Raw genomic sequence first — 11,107 nt, forward strand, 5'->3', positions numbered from 1 at the left:
AAGGTGCTGTGACCCAGGGGCAGTGTGAATGTCTCAGGTTTATTTTTTCAGTTGGAGTCAATGACATATTAATCTACTCAGACCTGTGCTGACAAATCCAGCCTACTTTACTCTTGAGAGTACTCTCATCAAGTTAAGTGGGATTAACCCCATGATGAAGGAGATGTAAGGCCAGTAATTATGTTTTCATTTTCACTTGTTTTACTTTGATTTTGTATGAAAAGCAACTTTTTAAAGTTCCAGAGAGCATCTGTGATGTTGTCGCAGCCCATCAAGTCTCAGCTAAACTAGTCCACTATCGAGGATCTGGTTGATAATATTGTTGAATATTGTTGATAATATTGCAAGAATTGGTTACAAAGGAAATGAATTTCTACTCTGGATGTGGAAAGAGAGCACAGAAAAACAGAGCCAAGACAGATGAGCTCCTCCAGCCAGCCAGCAAGGGACCACATGCCTAAAGATGCACAGAATTTATTTAGAAAATCCAGACTTGGCCTGGTGAAAAACAGGAGCATTAATCCCTATATGCTCACGTCATGAAAAATATTGCCATTAATAGGACAAAAGCATAAGCAGCAGCCACTGCCCCTCTCTTTTGTATACGTCTTCAGGGATGAAGAGTTTCACTATATCTACCTCCACTGCTAGCATACTGGGCTTTCCAACCCATTTCTAGAGCAATTTCCTTAGCATCTGGTGCACATCCAATCTAAATTTTGAAAAAGCAGCCGACCCAACCTGCTCCCACTTAAGTCAATGACAAAACTCCCATTGACTTCAAGGAGAGCACAAGCAGACGGGTTGTTAACAGGGAATTGGTGCCTATTGTTCACCGGAGCATGTCGGACTAGCATGTATCAACTTCACGAGTATCAAAGGGAGTTACTAGAGGAAATCCCCTGAATATTTATGCGATAGTCAGAGGGGAGGGCTGTTTTTCCCTTTCCCACGTATCTCTACCGAGATACGTTAGCTCTGGGAACACACACGATCTTCTCGCAACTTGAGCAATGCATACAGAGCCCCGGATTTCCCTGCAGAGCCTCTGCTGTGGAAGTAGCCCGATGGAAAAAGAGCTCGGCGGCATATCACGGTTCTTCACGCGTTTCCAGAAATACCGAGTCATTTTCAAGAGCCAGTGTAGTGTCTGTGGATTCTCACTGTGACACTACAGCCTGCGTGTATCATCTGTCCAAACTGGCTTTGCGAGTGCTAAAGGGGAACCAGTTACATACTGGGGTTTCCCAGAGATTTCCAGTGAGATCACACAAGCTTCTAGGAAGGGTTTCTGTGCAAACAGCACAGCACAAAGTTACAGTGTGTCTACTTTCATGAAGATTTTAATTAAATAGGATCAGCAAGGTTTGAATCTGCGTGCTCACCATGACTTAAAGATCGGGATGGTTTTTTTAGACAGCACGTTGGGTCTGTCCATATTATAAAGACTCTGGGAAAGAGACAAACTGTAACCATACTGCATGCTTTAGGGCCCATTTATATTTCCACCTCATGAGAGCCAGCGACGGCAGAGTGGAGTTTCACAGAATAAAAGCAATGACGGCAGCATAATTGGGATCATCCAGCCTGTAGCTAATGGAAATAAGTCTTCCCATCATATTGTCATCAGTTAGCATGCAAATCTACGCTTCAGTCAGACAAAGATTTACACCACGCACCTAGTTTTCGCGCCTAGAGGAGCCCAACTGCCATCAATGGCATGGGTAAAGTGGGACAAAATAAGCAAAACAAGAGTGTGAGTATTTGTAAGCACAGCCTCAAAACATATGCTTTTAAAGGCTGAGAGAGAGTGAAAGTGTGTTTCATTATACTCTTCAGACGATCCAGCCTCACTGCTCATTCACGTTCTGGGTTTGACAGCTTCCCACCGTACCCTTCCTATATCACCCGTTGTGACTAAGCATTGAGGGGACGTGCAATCATTAATCACCATTATGAATTTCCCCCCTTCTGCTGGGTTTGACTTAAAAGCCCAGAGGCAGATCCTGCAGCCTTTACTCCTTCCTGCAGCCCTTTCCCCAGCAGGCAGACATACTTCACTCATCGAGTGAAGCATTGCAGCGGCGGTAGGGCCAGGCACGGTGTCTCTCATACCGGCGTCCCATAGAAATATGCTCTGGTTATTAAGGAATTAACAGAAAGTTTGAGCACCACGTTATTAAATTAAAAGGTTGTGATCTGCCACGGGACGACTTAAGCCGGGCTCTGGAGTATGCGCCTGTTAATTTTAATGCTGTCTCAAAGTGCAGAACTCCGGACATTCGCAGCATCATATTTAAAACATGGTACATCGACTAATACGTGATCCCGCGCGTTAATGGAGCAAATTAAGTTACAGGTATGAATTTTACATAAAACGGATTAATATTATATGCCATGGAGGAATTTTAAATACCCCATCCCCATGCATTTTTAATAGTTATGCGCTCTAATTTAACGTTCCCAGGCGCTGCTTTGCTCGGCTCCCTAACCCCGCCTCAAGTTTTCCTTGGGATTTTCCCTGCTGGCATCCCCCAAAACCCGCGGTAGGACGGGGGGAGGGGGGGGGACACATACGACAAAAAACGCCCCCCGGGAGGCAGGGCAGCGCTGCCCCCTGCTCCCCACGGCGGGGCACGGCGCCGGGGGCCGCTGCGAGGCGGGGGCCTCCCGCATTCCCCGGACCTTCCTCCCCGGGACCGCCCCCCCTTCTCCTCCTCCTCCTCCTCCTCCTCAGGGCCCGGCCCCCTCCAGCAGCGCCCCCGCCCCCCCGGGCCCGCCGCCATTGGCCGGCGCCGCGTTCCACGGGGGGCCTCGGCGCCCTGATTGGCTGCGACGCGCCGCCGCGGCGCCCCCCCCGCCCACCGGTCCCATATAGCGGGCGGCGCGGCCGGCGGCGGCGGCACAGGCGGCGGGGGCTGTGCTGAGAGCGGCCGGGCAGGGCAGCAGCGGGACGGGAGGAGCCCGGTGCGCGGAGAGGGGCGGGCGGTGGTCGCAGCAGGAGGGGGGCGTCCCGGTGTCCCCCCTCCGTCGTTCCGTTCCCCGCGGCACCATGAAAGCCGTGAGTCCCGGCCGGCCCCCCAGCAGCCGCAAGGCGCAGCCCGGGGGGGCGGGCGGCGGTGGCGGCCCCCCGGCCCTGCGGTGCCTGGCCGAGCACAGCGGCTGCAAGGGGGGCGAGGAGCCGGCGGCGCTGTGCCTGCAGTGCGATATGAACGACTGCTACAGCCGCCTCAGGAAGCTGGTGCCCACCATCCCGCCCAACAAGCGGGTCAGCAAAGTGGAGATCCTGCAGCATGTCATCGACTACATCCTCGACCTGCAGCTGGCTCTGGAGACGCACCCGGCGCTGCTCCGGCAGCAGCAGCAGCAGCACCCGGCCGGCTGCCCCGCGGCCACCCCCCGGACCCCGCTGACGGCCCTCAACACCGACCCGGTAAGAGGTGCGTGCCACGCCGGGCCGCGGGGAGGGGGCCACCACGGGGACGCGGTGGTCGCCGCCGTCTGAGCACCCCACCGGGCCCGGCTGCCGCCCCCGGGGTGGGCGCGGAGCCCCCCGTCGGGGCGCGGTGGCCGCCTCCATCCCCCCGGCAGCCGCCCGGTGCTCCCAGTGTAATTGCAGCCTCTCGAGGGAGCCGCCGCAATCAGCGTGTTTGCACACACGGCTCCCGGCGCTGCTCCTAGCGCTTCCCGGCCCTCCGCCGAGCGCGGCGGATGTCGGCGGGTTTGGGGGCTCCGGCACCCGTACCGCCCCGGTGCGGCGTTTTTTTTGGGGGGGCAGCGGGGACGGGGAGCGTCTCCGCCGGTGGTACGGGGAACGGCGTGTCCCGGGGGCTGGGTGGTGGTGTTGGGGGGGGTCTCCCCGTCCTAATCCCCCCCCGTAACTCGGCGCCGTCTCGTTGCTGTGCAGGCTGGCTCTGTTAACAAGCCGGGGGACAGCATCCTCTGCCGCTGACCGCCGCTCCCCAGGTGAGTGCCGGGCCGCCGGGAGCCCCCCCCCGCCCGGTGGTCGCGAAGGGGGGGCTAAGCGCGGCCGCAAGCATTCGCAGCAGGCTCCGGGGGTTTAGCTTTAATTACCGGGCGGTTATTTTATTCCTTTTAATTACCGTTTTTCCAACACCCCCTCATGTTCCCCCCTCCCCCTTTTCCGCCTCCCCCCCTGCCCGGAGCGCTTCTGGCTGCGGCGTGCAGCTGCGCATCCCTCCGCCTGGCCCAGCCTGGGAGCCGCGCTTGTTGTTTGACCTGGTTTGTTTTGGGTTGTTGATCAAGCATGTCTTGTGTTTTGTCGGTGGCGCCAGTCGGTCTGGAGCGGAGCGGTTCACACACCCCCTCTATTCATTCCTCTCCCACAGGTGTGCGGCGGCGCCGCGCAGAGGCACCGCGGGGGGCGGGCGGCGGGGAAGGGGGGGGGCCCGGCGGAAAAAAAAAAAGGAGCGAGCCGACCCCCCCGCGCTCCGCCCGGCAGAGCCAGCCGCCCCCCGGAGCGGTTTTTCCCCTCCCTAGCCCCCCACCCGCCGCCTCTTCTCTCCGCCTGGCAGCAGGATGCGAGCGGCGGGGGCAGCGGGGTGCCGGACCCCCCAGCGGCAAAAGTTGCGCCCCTGCCCCGGGACAGAGGAGCGAGCTCCAGCCAAGCCCCTAGGAGCGTAACTGAGGGAGCCAGCAGCCGATCCTTGAAGCTTTACTAATCTACCAGAGCATTTGTAGATATATTTGACATCTATTGTTTCAAATAGATGGTTTTATTGGGGCCCAGGGAACTTTCTTCTCCCTGCAGGAGTGTTACATATTGTATAGATGAAAACGCGTGGCATTTCATACTGTGTATATATAGAGATGTTCTATGTGTGAGAAAAGTATATGCTTTAATAGACTACTGTAATTATAAAATATTTTTAATTAAATATTTTTTGTAAATATTATAAAGGTGTGTATGTTTTTTTTAAATCTGTGGGAATCTCTTTAGGAAACTGCAGCTCAAGTATGGAGCTGCTTATATGGAAATACCTTGAATGTGTAGGGCTTTTTTGTCCCCAATTGTCCCCAAATATCCTTTAGACTCGGAAGCTACAGCTATACCTAGTGGTCCTGCATGATTGCATGAGATGTCTAATTGCAAATGAACTTGTTTGGAGTCCATACAAACGTGTTTTTCCTCAATCTAGACTAAAAATGTTTGTAAGTGTATTATACATTTTGAGACTACACTTTTGTCATTTAGGCACAGGGGTTTTTAGTGCGTTCTATAAAAGTAGCGGTAAGATGTAGTGCTTTTTTTACTGAAAATAGACAAATTCTATCTACTTTTTGCATTATGGGGTGATGCTTTAGATCTTTAATCAGCTTTTTAAAAATCTGCTGTTGCATCAGATCAAGAAATTTGTTCTGGAACTTCATTTAGTACCAAAAGGTTTTATTGCAAACCTGCATTCCTATGGTCTTATTAATTGTTTAAAAAGCGAAAACAGTTCTCTGCTTGCAACCAAAGGGCAAACCATTAACAAAAACAGTTACTGTTTCCTTCGTCCAAAGAGTATTAATAGGGGACTGTGGAAAGGCATATGGGCAAAGTCATTATGATCAGTGGTGTAAACTCATTTTAAAATGAATTTAAGTAGACCAAAAATCAGATAACTGCGTCAAGATTATTTTTCTAGTACAAGATGACTTTCATTTCACTGCAGCTATGTTACAGTTAAAATCCTGTTTAATCTCTGTGATGTGTAACTACTACATGTGAACATTAAACTAGATTTACCTGTCTTTAACTGTGATTCTTCAGCTTATTTCTTCAATTCTCTGAATTTGCATGTTCTCCTTGCTTTTCTTTTTGTTCGTACTGTTTTATGGGCAAGTACATTTTATGGCAGGCTTTTGTAAGCTCCGAGTTCTACAGCCTGTAAACTAATGCCCAGGCTTGGTGCAAGATGCTCATTTTGTGTGATCAGTAGCCTGCGCGCTTGTGAGATGGGATTTTCAGAGTGGGAGAATTAAGTAGGATTTAATTGGGTGCTTTGTAAATAGCTAGCCAACTGTGTGTAACATGGTCTGTTTGACTAAAAAAGAGAGGATTTGTTTCAGATTATACGAGTGTCAAAAGTACCATAACCCAAGGGACTTCTTCTATTAAGTTAAATATGTATAAGGTAATGAACTGCTGGGGTCATTAGCTATTGACTACAGTGATAATGTCAACAAGATGAACACTTTCTTAATCAAAATAATTGCATAAAGATCAAATCAAAAACTGGCTCGCATGTCTGCAAACATGAGGCCTCCTGTCACTTCAAATGCTTTGAGGGCAGTGGCATTTCACAAGCTTAGCCCTGGCTTAAGGGGCAGGGAGTGGGTCCCCACTTTTTCTCCCCCCAACTCAGATGTTATAGTAGTTTAATGAGCAAAATACACGTTCTTGTAGAATTAAGTCATGAACCTATTGTTTTGTGTCTCCAGCTAATTCAATGACAGTAAGAATGCTATTAATGGGATTTTTTCTTTTCTTTACTGCAGTTTGGGAATTTTTGTATTGTTTATTTAAAAACCAACTTTTTCATCAGGAGTGGTTTACATTTCCATTCATTTTCCTTGTTTATGCTGTTAATATTTGTAGTCCCCTGCTAGCTGAGTTTTTATAGCTCAGCTTATTTTGTATACAGGTTTTTCAGTAACATCAGTTCTCAATGCCCTCGTTTGTTTCTCTCCACTGTTGCCAAATTACAGTATTCTGTTACACAGAAAAGGAAGCGAGTAAAATGTGCTGTCTTAAAATATGAAACTACCTCGTCGAGTTTCCAGATATCAAAGCTGGTGTATCCTGGGAGAGCTGATAAATCACTGGACTGCCCTTCCATGGAGAACAGACCAATTCGTGGATTGTTTCAAATCACGGCAATTTCCTATAGAGTTTAGCGGCTTGAGGATTTCGTTGTTTTTTTGTTGTTGTTCGTTTAAAAAAGCAACTGTGGTGCAACAAGTTAGAGCCTTTAGAAAACTGAAATCTTTCTAAAAGAGCTGTGAAAATTTTCACATTATATAGGATTCCTGACAAGCACACAAAAAGGAAAAGCTCCATTAAAGCATAGGAGAGGCTGGTCTTGATTTATTCCTTATGCTATGTGTGAAACTGTAAGCAAGGAGTGTCTAATCGCTCACTAATGGCTGGAATCAGTAGAGACCTAAATACAGCCATATTTATTTTTGTTTTTCAAAGGTTCTAGAATCTCTCAAAATACTTTAATCCCATATTTTGTTTAAGTCATGTTTCCCATACAGCAGAAGACGTAAATGTTTGAACAAAGGTGAATTAAAAGGACTCTTTCTTCTAATGCCTTGGATTTTCTCTTAGTCACAAAAGCATTCCTTAAAAGGAGCTATTTGATTGCGTGATGAGAGTTGTGGTGAGGCTGCCAGATTAGGAATTAGGATACCAAATTCTGTTCCCAGCTCTGCTACTGAGTCTCTGTTGTGACCTTGAGCAAGTCACCAGCTGTCAAACTAACATCCCGCTTTCCGTTTGCAATGATGACATACGCTCTGGTTTGTAGAAGCAAAGAGATGAAACAGACAAAATGTAGTCATGTTTTTTACTTCGTTTTTGCTAAGGGGATTACGTTTTAGATAATAGAGGTAGTGTAAGAAGAGCTGGGGTTATTAGGAAACCTTCGGAAGGGAAGCTTATTCAGGAGCACATTCCTAGCAGTGGCAGTGAGAACTCTGTTGCTTGGGATACTGGAATTGTAAAGGACTAGAAAACGTTCTCAAAAAGGAGTAGAAGAGGGACTGAGGTCTTTTCCATCCCAAACTTGTATGCTGTCAGCAGAGAGCAGCGATTAATACTGTGTTTCAGTGAGCTGCAGTGCTGAGCTTCCAGTCCTTGCTGATGCTGAAACCCCTCTTAAATTTCCAAATGATTGGAGGTGTAGATTCCATACGAAAGCCAAATTTGAGCTCTTCCAGTGGGAGACACGTTTTCCCTGCGGTTTCGCATGGGGATGGTATTTATTTTCAGTTTCTCAACCATGTTGTATTGCTTTTAAGCAGTTGCTGCGTTTTCAGCTCCACGAGAAGCGGTCATGAGGAATGCTATAGCTATCCTGCAGGTTGTTCTGAGTTAATAAATAAGCCATGTGTAGGATAAACAGGTTTATGCAAACGCGGAGCAGCACTTTACTATTATTTGTATTTTTAATGCTTTCTAGCTGTACAAGTCACATTCCTTCAAAACCTTTGCAGTCGGAAAGAAGAAACCACAGTACAAGCAATTCAAGCAATTGTCTTAGATGCAACACAATTTGTTGGCTTCTCAAATAGTAAGGCTTGCAGTGCTAAACAGTGTGCTTCCCAAACGCTATTGAAAGCGTTTTGCTTTCTAGTCCCAGAACATGTCATCTCAAAACACAGGCTAAATATATTCACCCCTTTGCAACCGCTTGCATTAGAAAATCCATCCATCCTTTACTCTTACTCCCCTGTCAGAGAAAACTCACACGCCGTGCCTACCAGGCAAGGCTGCTTTCCCAAATGCGGCAAAGGCAAACAGGCATGCAGGGACCAGCCCTCGGAGGAGCACCCTGCAGAGCTGGGCACCAGGCGCCCTGGGGTTGCAGCCTGAGGGGCAGGGTGGGCGCCTTGTGCTGGCCATGGCTCCTCAAATGCCCTTCTCCATCTGAAAGGTGTTGGGTGAGTGCTGGGCCCGAGTGCCAGCCTCATGGAGTGTCACCCAGCAGCGTTTCCCCTGTTTTGCCCCTCTCCAGGTCTGCAAGCGCCGCAGACAGCATCTCCCATACAGCCGGCAGTACCCTGACTGTCCCATGCTGCGAGGAGAGCGGAGCCTTCTGTGGGCAGCTCGTTTCCCCACGTAGGATGGAGCGGAGGTGGCTGGAACGAGTTAGTCCCCATTTGTCACTGCTTGATTGGCCTGTAGGGAGAAGAGCTGGCGCCCAGGACTCTCGCGTGCAGACGGTTGCAGTCCCTCCGCAAGAGCCACGGGGCAGAGCAGCTCCGACTTTTCTTCCTTTGATGGACATGGAGCACACTTTGACATGGTATGAGGGTTGGTTTTTATTCCCCCCCTCCCCCCCCCCTTTTTTTTTCCCTGCTTTAACCTTCTTTTAGCCTTGGATTTGCTCGTTTTTTTTTGTTTTTTTTTTTTCTCCCAAAAATAATGTGTTTATCAGCTGACAGGATACACTTGTCTCTGGTAAAAGAAACACTTCGACAATTTTCACAACATGTATAATTTACTTAAGGACCCTAATGGCTTCTTCTGAGCTGTGTCATGTAAATAAATATTCCAACCATTTTAACACGCGCATTATGTACTCCATAGATCAATGGCTCCTTTGAAGCTGTTACTGTTTATCCTGTAAGTTTCTATTCAGACATTTTCTAGTATGTATTATTATTTATTCATCTCTTCATTCAGAGATGTTGGCGTCTCTATTTGTAGCAGTCTAGCATCTATGCAGCAGTTCAGAACAGTTCAAAATTAATATTGCTCAGCCTTTTCAGCAGGTTGGAAAGGTCCCCATGAAAATGTGGAAACAAAAAAATTTTTTCAGACGAATGAGACTGGCTTACACACATTTAGGACCGGACATTTAAACCTCCTTCCACTGCTCCCCTGTCTTCTCCAACAGCCTGGGAACAGACAGGAAGACTTGGGAGGGCAGCAGTGCCTGGTCCTAGAGGGATGGGAGGAGAGGGTGCCACATGCCAAGAATCTCCTTTTGACTGCCCAGAAATCAGGGAACCCCTACAGGAGCTGTGCTGTGCTGGGAAAATAGTGGTGCAGAAAGGCATTGCCTTCTCCAGCATGAGTGAGGAAGTGGTGCATCGCTCCATGTGCAGGACAGGCTCACCACGTAAGCAGGAGCTGATGTACCGGCACTCACTTTGCCTCCCTAGTTTGGGAGATGCCCCGGGACTTCAAGTGCCAGCAAGATTTTTTGTAGGGGTTGGACTTTCTTTTGGGGTGCAGCTCAGGGGGCTCCTTGCCAGACAGTGAGCATAGTCAGGGGCAGGTGTGAAGGTGCAGGGCACATGGTCATGGAGGCACACACGCAGATGACTTTATGCCTCTGCAACTATTAGCCAGGGCAAATCCGTTCCTAATCACGGACAGTGGGGGAGAAGACAGGAGTTATAGCTCCACCTCAGTAGGCAGCTACATGGGGAACCCAGCAGAGCTCCCACAGGCCCTAGTAGAAATAGCCCAAGAGATAAGAGGGCCTGTGAACTCCATGCAGGCTAATGAAGGAGGAGAACCTGGGACGAGAAAGATAAAGTTCCTATTTAAATGCAGACATCTGTAACAATAGAGGTGGAAACATTAAAAAAAAACAAAAAAACAAAAAAAAAACCCAACAAAGTCATTTGCTTGTAGTATGAAGGCTTTTGTCTCACCTTGTTTAAACAGTCCCACTCCTGTGTTTAGTTTACTCGTGTTAATATCCCCCAGAGGCTTCATCATTTGCTATTGATGAGCATACAACAACAACAACAACAAAAAAAAGGAAAATGTTGCTGTCCATGCAATTAATTCTCTTTCCAAGTGCTTAAAATTCAGCATATCCCTTCAGTTCCAAAGGTGCTAGATCTTCAAAACCAGCAAGCTGCTCACAGTCAGCAGGGAAACCCCAAGTTGTCTTGGAGCACATAAAAACATTCAGTGCTGATAAATACCCACACTGTGTTTTGCATCTTCATAATTTGGGATTCCATTTACTTGACGTATGCAATAAATAAAACAATAAATAAAATATGCTTCCTGCCTCAAGGACATTTCTCTACACAGGTTGTAGCCCAGCATATAAACCCTTTCCAAACCAGCTGGCGCTATGCATCCACCATACTTCCTATTCTAAAGGCAGAAACACCTTACAGCTGAGTGCAAACACCACCCTTTAAACCAGAACACGGGAGCAGTTTAATAAGGATGTAAAGCAATGTAGGGCACTACTCTAAGCGGAAAATGGGCAAATTGTTGCTGTTAGCCTTTTTTTTTTTTTTTTGGGGGGGGGGGTATGCTTCTACTGAAACACTGGAAACTCCAGTGACTCAGCTCTTGATCATATACCCACCGAAGTCTTTCCATCACCTTCAGCAATGTCTT

At 48.4% G+C, this 11,107-nt stretch overlaps 1 protein-coding gene across 2 annotated transcripts; it reads left to right on the plus strand.

Moving 5' to 3' along the window:
• The first annotated feature begins 2,890 nt into the window (after window positions 1-2,890).
• ID4 (inhibitor of DNA binding 4) lies at window positions 2,891-5,762 on the plus strand. Of its 2 annotated transcripts, none has more exons than XM_083826861.1 (3): window positions 2,891-3,440; window positions 3,908-3,966; window positions 4,350-5,762. In XM_083826861.1, the coding sequence occupies exons 1-2, from the start codon at window positions 3,053-3,055 to the stop codon at window positions 3,919-3,921; spliced, it is 402 nt and encodes a 133-aa protein (XP_083682987.1). In that variant the 5' UTR covers window positions 2,891-3,052; the 3' UTR covers window positions 3,922-3,966; window positions 4,350-5,762. The 2 variants fall into 2 exon arrangements, with proteins under 2 accessions (XP_083682987.1, XP_083682986.1); XM_083826860.1 differs by having other exon boundaries at window positions 2,891-3,433.
• Window positions 5,763-11,107: the final 5,345 nt, after the last annotated feature.

Source organism: Anser anser, assembly GCF_964211835.1.
Source record: "Anser anser genome assembly, chromosome: 2".
In the NCBI taxonomy this organism is placed as follows: Eukaryota; Metazoa; Chordata; class Aves; order Anseriformes; family Anatidae; genus Anser; species Anser anser.

Bases quoted from the DNA above. Each gene is read 5' to 3' on its own strand.
- ID4 (XM_083826860.1), top strand. From the start codon at position 3,053: ATGAAAGCCGTGAGTCCCGGCCGGCCCCCCAGCAGCCGCAAGGCGCAG. The intron at 3,434-3,907 runs GTAAGAGGTGCG...GTTGCTGTGCAG, and splicing joins CGGCCCTCAACACCGACCCG to GCTGGCTCTGTTAACAAGCC.